This window comes from Stegodyphus dumicola, chromosome 2 (genome assembly GCF_044657685.1).
Source record: "Stegodyphus dumicola isolate Sdum_Otavi_A_Nest chromosome 2, ASM4465768v1".
Taxonomy (NCBI): Eukaryota; Metazoa; Arthropoda; class Arachnida; order Araneae; family Eresidae; genus Stegodyphus; species Stegodyphus dumicola.
In genome coordinates, this window is record NC_140769.1 from 150572936 (window position 1) to 150589324 (window position 16389).

At 31.8% G+C, this 16389-nt stretch overlaps 1 protein-coding gene across 2 annotated transcripts in view; it reads left to right on the forward strand.

Moving 5' to 3' along the window:
• The first annotated feature begins 1688 nt into the window (after nt 1–1688).
• Nucleotides 1689–16389, forward strand: part of LOC118198912 (DDB1- and CUL4-associated factor 8-like) — a 102574-nt gene continuing 87873 nt past the window's right edge. Inside the window, exon 1 of one of the 2 annotated variants that reach the window (XM_035370701.2) lies at nt 1689–1944. Coding sequence is in view for 1 of the 2 variants with exons in the window: in XM_035370700.2 (XP_035226591.2) it covers nt 2301–2349 (49 nt within the window). In the remaining variant the exon portion in view is untranslated. Of the gene's footprint in view, nt 1945–2224; nt 2350–16389 lie in introns of those variants that run through there. The other variant, XM_035370700.2, reaches the window with a different exon arrangement.

A 16389-nucleotide genomic window follows, 5' to 3' on the forward strand; every position in this document is an offset into this window, starting at 1 on the left:
TATGAAAGCACACATTACAAGAAAGAAAGTACAAGAAAATGTTTATAGATTACTTGCAATCAATGCACATAAAATAAATACTAAAAAGCTATATAATGAACCATGTTTGAGCATCGATGAGTACAGGGAAGCATAACAAAGCAAATGAAAATAGAAAATTTAAATTAAATAAACATTTACAGGTGCAAGACACTTATTTTTACATATATTATCAATATTTTATATTTTATTCAATTATGTGTTATTTCTAATTTAATACTCTTTGCTCAAGCAAACAGCAAACATTATAATATTTTCCGAATACATATCCCGATCTGCTGCTACGGATAATCCCTTAGCAGGGAAAAAGTATCACGCTGTCCTCCTAGAAGTACGTCATCGGATAACAACCATAAGGTGGACTAGAAGAGAAACACGCTAATGTGACAATCAAAATCGTAACAAACAACCTTATATTTAGCGTAGGTATAATGAAACACTCAATCGATTTCGAGGGCAGCTAAAGGTCCCTCCTCATCAGGAGAAAGAAATACATAGAAAGAAGAAAATAGGAATCACAGAAACACGTGGTGCTTATCAGCACTGCACGTGGTTATAACTAGATTTTTAATCAGAGTTGCACTGGCCGCCTACTTTTACTGAGCCAGGCTGTCTGATCAAGCATAAAGAAATATTAGCGAAGTTAAAATAGGGAGCGAGGGGCAAATGCACATCAAATAAAAAAAAAAAAAATTATTTTATTTGAAGTTCAGATTTTGAGCGTAATGTGCATTTGCCCCTCGCTCCCTATTTTAACTTCGCTAATATTTCTTTATGCTTGATCAGACAGCCTGGCTCAGTAAAAGTAGGCGGCCAGTGCAACTCTGATTAAAAATCTAGTTATAACCACGTGCAGTGCTGATAAGCACCACGTGTTTCTGTGATTCCTATTTTCTTCTTTCTATGTATTTCTTTCTCCTGATGAGGAGGGACCTTTAGCTGCCCTCGAAATCGATTGAGTGTTTCATTATACCTACGCTAAATATAAGGTTGTTTGTTACGATTTTGATTAACCATAAGGTGGTCTACCATAATAAGCTGTTTCTCCCCGTTTTGGCGTTAAGGCTGTTCTCCGAACCTTATCCCATAAAATGCCCTAGATAGGCGGCAATAAAAATCACAAAGATCCTCTATTCTTAACTCTTTACGAATTTGGCTATTCCGAATGTACCAGGGGGCATTACATATCATACGCAATATCCCGTTTTGGGCAGCTTGTAACTGCCTTCTCAAACTTTTGCACGAGTATGCCCAAACGAGGCATGCATAACTAAGAATTGGACGCAACATCGTTTTGTAAATGAGCAACTTATTATCAATAGATAGAACACTGTTTCCAGCAATTAAGGGGAAGAGTGAAGCTTTACTAGCTCGAAACTTCCTGAAAATATGTGTAAAGTGTGGGTTCCATGTAAGAGATTTACTGAGGATCTCCCCAAGATAAGAGACCTGCTGTTAAGTAGATCCTATCGCATTTGTATCCCTACATTTTCATAAGTTGAGAGGAGCAAGAAAAGATCACGTGGCCATTCAACTGGAATACTAATCCATTGAATCTCGACTGGAGAGCTGGTATGCCTAGCTTTTTTGTAATCAAAAAGTTAAAAGGTTGCTACTGGCATTGTATTACTAACCAGTTTGCCGAACGATTCACACTGTTTTCTACTCAAGCTCAAATATCAGCTCATTTAACATAATTTTTAATTTTTGACAATTAAGTACTATTTTCGTTACCGTAAGAAAATAAGCCAGTTGGCAACAGAGTGAAAATATTTAGTAAGAAAACATAACATTGTATCGAAAATCTTGTTTAGGGTTCTATTAGGTAGGAAATTATATTTAGGTAGGAAATGAAGATTGGAATTAGTGTCTATATTACGCGTTTGGCCTTTTTCAGCTGATCTGGTATGCAATTTAAATAAATTACGTCATTGTTTTATGTAAAGATTCATCTATTATATATGAACAATAGGGTGTTTATATTTCTTGAATTTAAGTACTTGTATTTCAGTCATTTTAGTTTTGCGCATGAAAAATTATGCGATTTGAATTGTGAATAGCTGGAAACGTATTGAATAATTTTCGTCATTTGAAGTATGAATTGATATCTTTAAATCACTCGCAGATGTTTATATTTCAGGAGCGTATTAAAATGTGCGTGTTAAAAGATCATCTGTTCTCTGACGCAATCCCATTGTGCTGAAGATAGCCTTGTATTTAAGCAGCTTTCGTGCCTAGTATTTAATCAGCAATCGTTATTAATGCGTATTATATTTATATTAGTACTGAAGTATCATTTTCTTGTTTGGGGTACGAATGCAACAGAATTAAACATTTCGAATGATTGTATATAAAATTTAAAGATTTTTATTTGCTAATTTATATTAGTTATTTTATTTGCATTAAGTGTTTTGTAACAAAACTGGAAACCTTTCTTGTTTTGACGTTGAGTTTTTTTTTTAACCAGACAAGCATGATTTTGATTTGTTAAAATATAATTTATTTATGAAGAAAATATAGCTTAGTTTTGTTATAAAGTTTTTATTCGAGATTTATAAATTGGTTCATTTTTCTGAGCTTAGCTGTTGATATGGCTCAGTAGGGAGAGATTTTCTTTTTAAGTAAAATTTTTCTGGGGGCATAACTTTCAGTATTTAGTTGGCAGTTTTGTAATCACTGTCATAATAAGTAATTAAATGTGTAAAAATCGTGTGATTTCAAATTGCATGTATACTATGATTGGCTAATATTTACAATATGGTAACAGGTAGTTTGGCGACATTTTGGTAAGGCGATAAAGGTTACTAGCTAGGACTTTAGCAGTGTACATGGATAAAGTCAAGAGTGTGCGCAATGCCATTTTTGTGCAATTCTGGGATGTTTTTTAAGTGAAAATAGGTCGACATGTACATGGATACTATGTATGTGCAATTCTTAAAAACACGGCAGGCAGTGGGCGATTCTGCACTTTCTTCCAATTTCGCACCTAATCTTTATCATGATTAAGCACTTTTGTTCCATAAAAGTTTTAGCATAAGCGTAATTCGGCTAGCAGATTGTTGGAAAAAAATGTTGAGTAAAAAAAAAAAAAAAATGCCTTTACTTCGTAAAAACAAAATGGCGTCCAAAACAAAACTAGCAGGTTGCTGTAGCAGGGTTGGTCGCCAAGTTACCATAATCCAAAGATTAACACTACGATTTTATTTTAAAAACGAGTTCTGGAAAAACAACGGGAAATATAACTCATTCCAAACATTTTTCAGTGAATATGCAAAACATAGATTGTAATTTAAAATGGTATATTTTTGATATTTCAGTTGAAGTAAATTAATTAAATTTCAAAATTAGATTGAAAATTCAGTTTTCTTCCTATTGCCTAATCATTAAAGCAGACTGAAATATAACCAATATTTTTATTTTGCTCCTAATATCAGGCATGTATTAGGCTATGCATAAGATTTTTTATGATTTTAGTTTAATTTCACAATGAAACTTTAGCATTAATTTTTCATTTTTAAAATGCTAAAGCACAGTTCACTTCTATCAGAATTAAAAAAAAGTAACACCTAAATTGTATGTTTCTCCCTCCTCCCAGTAGAACAAAAGATGTGTAATGATTTCTTCTGGTGACATTAATTACTTAGTATGTTTGGAGGATCTTGTCCAGATCTTAATTGTAAAAGAATGTGAATGTTATTGCAGAATCACTGAAAATGTATTAATAAGCTCTGTATCATATTATTGCAGTATTTTGTTTTGATTGCTGCTTTTGATATTGCAGAGTTGGAACATTTGGTAGGTTCTTGTCTCTGATCTTATCTCTGCATTAGTGTGCCAATTTTCCGTACATTGTCAATGCAGTGGGGCACCAGTACACCCCAATACATAAATAAGCATAAAATGTAAGAAATTAAATGATTTTTTTCCTCCCTCTCTTTTGTACTTGGACAGTGAATCTATGTCAGTTAGTATGAAATACTAAGCTTTACTTTCCCAATCCCCCCCCCCAAGAGAAGGATTTGACATCCTTTCTGTGGTTTCTCTCTATTTCTAATGCCAATCCTCTCAGAAAGTGATATCAGCTTTGTATTTTCAAAAATTTTTTATCTGTAATTATAGAAACATTTAATTACAGTTATTTTCAGCTCTGCAAAAATATCATAACTGGCCATCTATTTCTAAATACATCATATAAGGAGCACATCTGATCAACTGTTGAAATTTGTACTATTATAAAAATTATAATTTCTATCTTTAGAGAATTGTTGTCACTTACCATATCATAAGGCTTGGTTTTAAACAGTATGACAATTTTATCTCAAAGAACAGTTTAAATATAGAAGGAATCTAGTAAAATAAATCACATTTATTCTAAATTACTCAGTTAGTGTAGTGAAGTTCCGCAGCACCTCAGAACAATAAAATTTCTCTTGTAAGTCAAGAACTCTATAGAACAATGACTAGGTATTGGAATTTTGTTAACCATTATATTGCTAGAAAATACATAAGCATTTCCTCAAGAATGTGGTGTTTTCAAGTGAATACAATACAAAAAGTTACGTTGGGGGTACTAAAATATCCTGCCTTACTAATGCAGCATTAATTTCAATACAAATGTAAATTTGTAAATCTTGCAGAATCACATAAAAATATTTTAGTTAGATGCAGTATTATATTGTTATGAAATTCGTATAGTACACTGTTCCTTAAAAGTACACTGCCCTCCAAAAGTTAAGGAATAGCATGCTTTTTGTGTCTAACAAGAAATTTACAACACATGTTCCTCAAACAGTTCTTTAATGACTGTGACATTGAATGTTTCTGAAGTTTAACACAAACATGAATGACAACAAAAAATTGCCCTCTTGGCAGAGAAATTCAGTCTTGGAGAAACAGTATATTGCACTTTTTTTAGGAAAAATAGGGTGGTAACATTACAAAAAGAGGTTCTAAAAAGGAATGTGTCCACTCCTAGCTGCAATACATTGGTGGCAGCATTGTTCCATGCTGTCAATTAAGTTGTCCATCAGTGAAATGGGAAGCAACGACCAGACGCAGAATAATCTGTTCAAGTTCATCTAATAACCTTGGAGGAGGACTTGAAGCAGCAACCTGTGTCTCAAAGTAGTCCTAAAGATGCTCTATCGGATTCAGGTATGGGGATTGAGCTGGCCATTCCATCCGCTCCGTACCGTGACCCTCGAGATATTTTGCTGCAACCGGAGCTCAGTGTGGTCACACATTGTCATCCATCAGAAGAAATCCAGGACCAATAGCAGTGGCATATGGACGGACATATTGATCAACGATCTCGTCTTGATGTCCCACACTGGTCAAAGTTCCTGGATGGAACACATGCAGGTCAGTGAACTCTGTAACTGTGTCCCTCCCTAATGTGGGATTGGTTGTATATGGTGCGTTGTTCCCTTCAGATCAGCTAAAGAACTGAAACACTCTCCAGTGTGAACCTGGACTCGTCTGCGAAGAGAACAGATGCCCATTGTTGACTGGTTCAGGAGACATGTTCTCTTGCTCAACATAAACATAAAGAGCTAAATAAATAATGGTTTCTCGGTAAAAGTATAGTTTAGAGTACCCCTTGGCGAAACTTGGTGATTTTTGGTGGTACATGGATACCGATTTTGGTTTAATCCTAGTATCCGGTGCACATGGGATTTGGCAACTTTATGATGAGCAATAAAAACGGGACATATACGATGAGTAGTAAACGGGTCATTCAAAGAATATATATAATTAAATATATATTATGTATATACACACATATATTATATATTATGTATATACACACAGAGTATATAGTATATAGACGTTCTTTGGATCATTTTTGGTGTTGGCGATAATTTTCAAAATCGCCCCAAGGCTGCACCGTATACTAGGATTTTACCCCGATTTTGTGCAGTTCTTTGACTCGTTATTTGGCTTGCGAAGTGGTGATTTTTGTGCCAAAAATCGCCGCTACACAAAGCCAAAATAACAAGACAAACCATTGCACAAACTCGGTATCCGTATACACATCGACTTATTTTCACTTAAAAAAAAAACCCTGAATTGCACAAAAATGGCATTGCGCACTCTTTTAACTTTATCCATGTACACGTCGACCTATCTTCACTTAAAAAAAAAAATCCCACAATTGCACAAACTTGCATTGCCCTTTACTTTGTCCATGTACACATCTATATATTTTCATTTTAAAAGTCAAAGGAGCACCAAATTCCACAATATAGGTAAACAAAAAATACATAGTCTCAATAAAATAACATAAAAAAGGGAAAACATGTTATGCATTTAAGCACTACCAAAAGCAAATATTCACTTAACATGATTTTCAAGTTAGCTTCGTACACCCAGAGCCACGTAAAAATCAAAATATCAATCATACTCAAATGACTTTTCAAACCAGGTACTCTTTCTGACTGAACGCTTCACATAGTGACCATCTGAACCTTTCTTCCTACAAACCCATTCAAATCCATATAAACGGTTTTTATGTTCGACTAGACACATATCCTTCCTACATACAGGACACATAATGGCTACTAAGTAAACCTTCACTTACATACCAGTCAGTTAAAGCTCTTTTGCCCTTTCGCTCCAAATTGCACAGAAACTTCAAATTAATCTTACTACATTTGGCCATCCTACCGTCTAAAGAATAAAACCAACACACACCACAAAAATGCTTACAAAACATCCCATGATTCAAAATTTCCTGTAATCATGTACCTGATTACGTCACAATATGGTTTCCATAACATTCAACTTCTCAGGCTACCACAAATGAAACAACAACTTGGCAATAAATCAAATAACAACACCATAATACAAGGGGTACCTTAAATACTACTCTACCCGGTTTCTCGTAGGTGTTGTAACTCTAGATCTGCCTGATCATGTCTTCTAGACACAGAATCTTCAGATTTAAACTGATTCCATAGTCGATGGACAACACTACAAGAGACACTGAGACGTCTAGTAGCATCAGCTTGCGACATCTCCACTTCCATCCATCCGATCACCCATCACTTTAAAGAATCTGACAAACAACTTCTGGACATTAATAGAATCTCCTGGATATTGTTCACAAAACTGTTATAACAACTGAAGATCAGTACTCGTGAGCAGATATTACAATTTTTTCATTTTTTTCTCCAATTCCTATATAAGTATCCATTTCTATAAAATAAAATCGGTAGCTATTGTTTTTGCATATATTTTCTTAACCTTCGTTACTATCATGCATATGAACTGTGAATTTAAACGTTACTGATATTTTTGTAATAGTGAGCTTTGAAAAATGTGCTGTTCCTTAACTTTTAGAGGACAGTGTACTGTAGATTCATTCTTACTTCTAATATAAAGGTTTTATACCCGAGTTTCTGAGCACAAGCCCTACCTCAGTCAAAACATAAACATTTCAAAGTTGTTTTTTTTTTTTTTTTTTTTTTTTTTTTTTTTTGTAGTCCAAAGGGTGTTAGCCGAGAAGGGCTATTAATTTCATTTTAGCATTTTGCATTGAAAACTTTAAACAAATTGTTGCTTCCAAATAATATAAACTAAACTCAGTATAGCAACAGCCCTAGTGGGCCATGGCCTGCAGTGCCCTTCTGCTTTCTTGACCTTTGGGCCCTGGAGTGCATTAGCATATGCCCTGGGCAAGTGGTCAGCCTGTCGCAGGACGCCCCCCTTCCCTCCGGTGTTTAGTCCCCAGCGAACTTGATATTCCTTTAATCGACTCATTTAAGGGATGAAAGGCTGAGTTAGCCTTGCCCAACCCGGGGATCGAAACCCGGACCTTCGGTGCAGCTGCACGAAGCGTTAGCCACTTCACCACCAGGCGGTTACCAAATATTTTAGCCCTGCATTATATTTAAAGAAATTAAATAATGAAGAATCTGCGTAAGTGAATGTATGTTTCTCGCATTGTGATAAAACAATAGTACCTAGGGCCATCAAATTTTGAATAATGTAATCTTCACCGAATATGTTCATCTGGAAGCCTGAATTTGGAAATTGTTTTATTATATAGTTCATATTTTGTAAAACTTTAATGACTTTTTGATTATGAAACTCAATGATTTCAAAGCAAGCAATGACAACACTGTACGAAAAACAAAACATTTTTTATCTCCAGTGTGTGTGACTGTATATCAGAAATTCTAAAGATACGCTTATTTTAAAATTATTTTGCGATATTGCTGTTGAGCTGAATGTTATGATTTAAGTTTGAAGAACATGATATTTAATAAATAAAGGTAACACACAAAACATTAAGAAAAAGTCCTTTTGAGCGTAATCTAAAGTATGAAAGCTTTCAGTTTTTTTTCCCCCTCCAAATGGAAAGTTTATAAAATATTACATTAGAAAGCACCTCTTCCTTTTTTGCATTTGAATTCTTGTGTCTTAGGACTAAATTTGGCGACTTACCAAGATTTGGACGATTTTTAAGATCAATTTGTATTTAAATTTTTGAATTGGAAATATGCTATTTTTTCCCGTGTTTTTTTTTTTTTTTTTTTTTAAACATGATAATAGTGATAAATACTGTTAAGAAATATATGTTAAAATTATATTTAAAAAATAACATTAAAATAATACACTTTATTTTTCCCTGGTCATATTTTTAGGTGAGATTAATTTCTATTTTGGCAAGTTAACAATATTTTGATTTTGAAAAATAAACAAAGCGAAGTTAAATTTAAAAAAAAAAAAAAAGCACAATTTCTCAAATGCTTCTGGACAACAACACTAAAGAGCTGCAGGAATTATTTTAAAATTTTCTTTTATCTTTAATATATTTTTGTGATAAGAGCTTTTCCGCTTGTAATTGTTTCAGAATATAAATTGTAATTCAAATGTGTGTCAGTTTCTCCATAAAATTCATTTTGCACTTTTTTTTTCCCCCCGTCATCTGGCTTTCTGCTCAGAGTAGGTAGGAATAATTTTCCTTTCAGATTTAAAATCTTGTACTTTAGAAGGATTTAAAGATAAGATTTACGAGCCTACCATTCCATAAAAATATGACAAAATGAAAAGTGTCTTCATGGTATTAGTGCATAATATATGTGTTTTATTGGAAATTTTTGATAATTTCTTATTTTTTGGAGGAACAGGGAAACAAACTTTTCTTTCTACTTTCAATCCTTGAGGTCTTTCTTTTCCTTTTATTTTCTCTTCTTCACACTGGACACAAGCATAGGAAATTGCAGAATAGTTTTGATTTTGTCACATGGAGTGGCAACTGTAAAAAAGAATTTTCCTATTTATAAAGAAATTAAAAATTGGCAATTTAAGAGAATTATCTAATGTTTCAGTGCACAATATACAAAGCCAATTCAAGGCATTTTGCTACCTAATACAGTCTCTCTATGTTCTAAAGTCTGCTGCTCAGTGTGTTCCTAAATTCTGAAATTTTTGCTGTCCCTAAATTCTGCTTAAATCTGAAAATTCTAAAATGAAGAGGTCTCTTAATGAGAAGAAAATTATTCTTCAAAGATATATTGTTGAAACATTAACAAATTAGGAGATGAAGCAGAAATTACAATTGAACATTGATTTGTGTATGGAGACAAATTTAGAAAAGATGAGGAAAGAAGGAAATTGCTAATAAATTAGCTAAAATATTTGAAAAATTTCCAAATTTAAAAAGTGCATATATGTGTTGTGTGTTATTGCCGTGTTTTGTGACTTTTAATGTATAACTATCCTAATACCATTTTAGAATCTATTCCGTAAATTAAATGTGTTTATTTAAAATAAATATTCTTAGAATGTGATTGTAATAGTGCTTTTTAACAACAATTTTCTTAAAAATAAAAACATTTTTTAATAATGACCATGTAAATCGATAAGGAATAAGGTTATCTAGCTACCTAATTTAATTATTTGTGACTAACGACTCACCCTTAGAAGCTGTTCCTGTATGTTAAGGCGAGTTATCGACTTGCCTTAATCTTTACTCTGCATGCAAGATACAACACAAAAATGTAAAAATTAACTTAAAACTTTATTACTTACAACTATTGAGACTTAATACAAAAGTATTTATCATCTTCAATGCATGATTTACGTATAAACTACACAAGCTATAGTTTAGGGCCCCCACCCTAATAAAGGTCTTTAATGTTTTTCATAGATGATTCCTAAAGACCTTTGAAAGTCTTTAATTTCCATATGCAGGTTTGTATATAAATCCTGTATAAGGTGTGTAGATGTGAAATAGTTGATGCTGTTTGGTTAAACCTACATTTCTTCTATTCTTCTTATTTTTATACATGTGCTACATTTTTATACATACTTATGTTATATATTTATTCTGTTCATATTCGAACATGTTTTGTCAAAATACTGTGTATTTGGTATTGAAATTGAGTAAAATAACCTAATAAAAGAATTAAATCAAGTGGGCTTTGGGGTTCATATATTTTTCTCTTTCAGAATATATAAACATTCTGTTAAACAGAAATGTTTAATATTTCACTGATCCATCCAGAGCCACATTTACTTAAGGGAAAATTGGACATGTGGCCTCTGCCTCGACTTTCAGAAAGTCTTTTGATCTTTTTTTAATGTTAAAGAATTTAAATATTTATTTATTCTTTGTATTTTAGATTTTAAAAATGTAAATTTAGAAGAAGGCACAAAATAAAAAAATTTTGTATTTTAGTTTTTTGATGCCTTTCTTTAAAAGTCAGATCGTTTGCGATTGATATTGTTTAGAGAAACCTAAATACTAATTTGTATATCTAATCTCTATCTTTATGTGACTGGTGCTTTTGAAATTCGTAATGTCATGATTATAAGCATCTTTTGATTATCATAGACATGGTCGTATAATTGACCATTAAACTTCTAAATAATTTAGTTGTATTAGTCTGGTTTTATCTTTGTACTTTAATTAAATAAGATCTGTAATAAAATCACTAAGGATTCTTTAGGTTCTTTTCTAATTAGACCTAATACAAACTTATCTTTTCGCATATAAATTGAAATCATAATAAAACATATAAGAAGGTGAAATGTACATTTTAAGTAACTTTAAATGAGAAAATAGTAACAAAATACTTAATGTAGTTCGCATCACTGATATGTATTACTATATTGAAAAGAATTAGATGAGAAGCTTCTATGAGATGTAATTTTATAAATTGGTCCAGTAGCATTTAAAAATGCTTTTTAGAATTGAGAATAGTATGATTTTTAAGGCTTCAATTTCATTATTCAGTGTTCTGTGAGTTAGGTCAAATGTATGTGTATTAATATACATGTTAATAGATTTCTGTATAATTAGAGATTAGTTTCAAAATAATTCTTCATATTAAAAATACGAAAATTTATTCCTAATAATAATCATATAAAAAGCTGAAAAACTGTTTTATCAAAATTGATATACTTAAATAGTCTTTGTGTTCTAATTTTAATAGGTTTTTCATCAGTTAATACTTAATGTATGTACAGCAAGATGGGGAAAAACCTGCTGATACATTAAGACTATGTCTGAACTAATATGTAACTTTAAAATAAATCATCTTGCAATCTTACAATTAGTTTAATTGATTTTTATTATCATTATTATTTTTTTAAATTTTTAATTTAATTCTTCCCCCTCCTCCGAAGTCATTTTAAGATTAGGTTCAGTCATTTTGATGAATTTAATATTATGAACACGTGAGAGAAAAATCTTGAGTCATTATTCTAATTCCTATAAAGTTATATTTTAAATAGTATAACCATTTCATTTGCATATTGCATTTTCACTGCAGGATATGAAACCTATACTATTCTCAGGGATGAACATAATCAGATTTTTTGCATAATATTCTGATATTGAATTTAACCATACAAAGATTAGGTTTTGGTGTAAATTAATTGAAAGATGTATTATATTTTTGTTGCTGAAAAAAATTGACCCTCTGTTAGTGTAAAGTAAAAGATCAGCTGAGTGATGAATCTTTAGTGCAAAAGGCATTAGTTGTAATTGATGTGTAGTGTAAAAATGGATGTCTTCCCTAATGATCAGTTTTTGTATTATTTTAATTATTTATAATTCAGCCTTAGACTAATGTCGATTTTATGGATAATCTCTGTTAATTTTAATTAAGTCCAACAACAAGGTCCTCCTCTTTCAAAGAGCAAAAGTATTCTTTCAGTACTTCACAAAATACTTTTGCCTTATGAAAAAGAGTTTGTTCCTTGTATCCCTCAAAATTGATAGGTTTAAATGTAACCAGAACTAACTTAAGGTCGGGTTTTGTTTAATTTCATATTTGATATTAGCATGTGTCTGTTCTCTATGTCATAATTTCTTTTGTCTATAATTTCTTAATTTAATCATAGGATTCACATATCTTCTGCAAATCATTTTAAAAATTGATTTAATGTTTTAAAGTTAAGATTAAGCTTTAGATAAAGGTAAGAATTACACAAAATCAAAATGCAAATAAGCTTAAATATTTCTATATATTACAAAAAATATGATACAGTTTTGGATCAGAGAAAATTACAGATGCAGATGAGATTACTTTTCAGTACTTCAAAACCACAAATGTTGTAGGTTTTCATATGAAATGAACTGAACTGTTGACTGACTGAACCATTGTTTAGTTAAGGGTGCCTGGGCTAGACCCTGACCCAGAGTAATATCAGGAAGATTTTCAAACAGTTGACAGCAACCAACACTGAATGATAAATACAATTAATTCACAACCACAAAGTTTACTGTGCAGATCTGGACATAACAGTGACATAGTCATATCTCATTTATGTAACCGCTGATATAACAATTTGTCCATATAAAATGATTCATAAGAAAATCTTCCATTATTGTAGTGTGATTTTTTTTGTAGTATAATGATCCACTGATTGATTAAAATTATGTTGAATACCTGAATGAGTAATCTGCGTTAGATAAATGAGGCAAAGTGTGAGCCTCTTCTATAATTAGTTCTTTTTTTATGTTAATAGTTCTGTAGCATCTTTTCTTTGTAGAAGATTATAAACAATCGCTTTAAATATTGTAGCACTCGTTCACCTTCCAGCATGTTTATATTTAGTTACAAATTCCCCCTTATCAGGCAATGAAATATAATTCTTTACATTCATTAATAAAAATGTGTAGGATATAGGTCATAAATATAATTTAAATATAATTCTTTATAAGATATAGTTTTTCAGGTGCAAAAGTGTTTTGTTTATAATATGATAATCAAATTCAAGTGATTTTTGAACTGTACTGAACTTTAATCTTCTTTTAACCCTCTGAATATTACGGTTTTGCCTTAAAATTTCAAAGTTCCTCGAAATGTCATGAATAAATGGTATTTCCTTGATTATAATTAAAAAATGGGAACTACTCTTATAATCGCCTTTTGGCGAGAAACTCCACAGTGCCATATTACTATCTAAATTTTTTGTCTACATTTCGAACTTTAAGCCTAAAATGTCTCCAAAAACGCGAACCACGTTTTGAACACACAATTTAAGCTAAAACTCCGAAACATAAACAAAAAATTTAATTAAACATAAAGTTTCTTACCAAAAATATTTGACAAGAATCCATGTACACAGTGATATATTTTAACTTTAAAAAAATCTATCATCGAATTGCACAATCCAGGCAGCGAAAGAATCTACGAACTACGCACACCTCGCTTTAATAAATTAACATAAGAATAAATTTCAAAGAATACCATGTACACAGCTTTCTGTTTCAACTTTAAAAACATCTACGAATTGCACAATCTAGGCACTACGCACTAATCAACAAAATAAACTAAAAAAACTAAATTTCAAACAATTCAAAAAAAAAAAAAAAAAAGCAATAATGACAGAAATTCATACTAAAAAACAATGAACATAACATTCTACAAAATAAGAAACAAGAATAAAATAAAATGCACTTACCATGAATGAATGATTTTTCGAACAGCAGAAATACCAATTTCATGCAGCCTTTAAAATGCCGCCACGTAATCACTAATATTTATATGACAGCCAGACACACTATCAAACAAAAATTCATACTATGGTTCACAAATAAATGTTCAAAACCTTCTTTTCCTAAATCCTTGTAAGATTTCCAACCATCCGAAAAAATAGTTGTACAAGACTCAATCCACTCTTTAATACAGCGTTTCCTTACTTCTATCATGCACAGCCACTAAAAATAATCTTCCAGACCCTCTTGCAACCATGTCTCTCATTGCAACATAGTCCATTTCAAAACATGCACAACACAAACCAACGAGGAATTAAAACACTCCAGCAAAAGTGTATCCAACGTCAAAAGGATTACCATACAACACGCAATCGCGCCAAAAACAGCGCAGAACACATAGCGGCACATTTGGTGATCTTAGGGCACATATAAGAGTAGAGCCAAAAAATGACTCTTTCACTTTATACTTTGATTCCTTTTCTTCCAATATATGTCCAACCTGAAATTGGATACATTAAAAGCTGGCAGAAATTTTTATGTGTAATGATTTTGGAATCCACCCTTCAATACAGAATTTTTCCGGTCGTAACACTGAGAGGGTTAAGATAAATATAAGCAGAAATGTTTTAGTAAAGCTTTTTTTTTTGGGGGGGGGCTGCTTTCCTGATTAGAATATTGAATTACCAGCCAATTTCTAATCATTTTATGGTTTATTTATTAAAACTACTACTAGGGAAATAAATTTTACTGATTGTTTAATTCTTTGGTCATTTAAAGTTCAGTGGAATAACACACTGATAAACTTTTTTTAATCGACTTTTATGCAGCTTTTCATAAATGACAATTTAACCTTTTCGCAGCGGCGCACCTTTGTTTAAGACACTCTTGCAGGATGAAAGGGAATTGAAGGTAGTAGCCTAATTTTATAAAAAAATCGGGCAGAGGGAGTTTCACCTCTAGCATCATAATTTTTGGTATCAATTTAGATTATTACTTGAGCTCTTATGTATGTTAAAATTAGCACTTAATAACTTATTATTATTTTTTTTTCTTATTTTACATGAAAATATACTTAAAAATTTCCATATCTTGAAAATAATTTTCAGAAGCGCTATTCAAATTATTCCAAAGTTTTAATTGATAAAATCTATCAATAAAGTTTAAAATTAATAAAACAACACAAAACTATTTACAGTAAGAAGTAACAAAATTAAAAATGAAGACAGTGTGTGGTAAATGTTGAAGCACGGAGAAGTATCCCTTTCTAACTAGTAGAAAAAGTATAAGATTTTAACTCTTTAGAAAAAGAATCATCACTCTCATCTGTGTTAGTAAATGGTTCATTAACCATATGAGGGTATTCTTTAAAAGATCCTATATAGTAGAGAAAAAATAAAATTAAAAAAAAAAGGAATTGGATATAAATCAGACGCGCGAGTTTAAAGAGCTCACCTCTGTTTATGCTTTCCCTTCCCCCCTTGCAACAGTTGATGGAGTAAAATACCAAAGCCAGACAGAGTATATCAAACTCAAGGTCAGGAACTTAAAACTGCGTTCATTTCAAAAGTAATGGACATAGGATGCCATCTAGTGGCCTTTAGAAAAATGTTCCAGCTTAAAATGCGTATACGCATCGCCCATCCTCTGAATGCAATCTCTAGTGATGCGTGGATGGGACACCCGGCTGAAAGATACGTTCTTAGGAAAGTCGTATGTGGGACGCCCATCCTAAAAGGGTTAATATAGCTTTTTTTTTATCCATCCCTAGAGCAGCGTTTCTCTCTATTGTCCTCATAGATTTTTAAAGTTGGCAAAACATAAAATTCAAGTTTATGCCCTACAATACAATATATGCCATACAATAGCTGAAAATCTCAGAGTTTGGAAACTTCACATGGCAAATCATCTGTCACTTTTTCTCCTGAAACTGACATATTATAACATTTATTAACCTACAGACTTCTCATTCTAATCTTAGCAATAAAAGAAGAACTTAAGCACTATTACTGGTAGTAGCATATTCTAAAAAAAACTGCTTTCAAAGGAAACATGAGTAAGGTGTTTTGCAAAATATTCTAATTTATAAAAATGGTACCCATTTGAAAAGATTTTGAGAAACATTGTCCTATGTCAGGCATCAGCAGCCTTTTTGCACTGTAGGTCAAAAGTTCTCCAAAATGGGTGTATGAGGAAGATGTTTTGAGTGATTGGTAATTTCATCTTTAAACTTTAAAAAATTAAAATTGTAATAATTATAGTATTATTAGTATTATAAAAACAAGCGTAACTGAATGAATTTTTTGTCTCTTTGATATCAATGGCTTCTCTGATTGAGAACTTGTGACATCAGTTTAATCAAGTCTGGCATATTGTTCAAGTCAGTTGACTTTGGA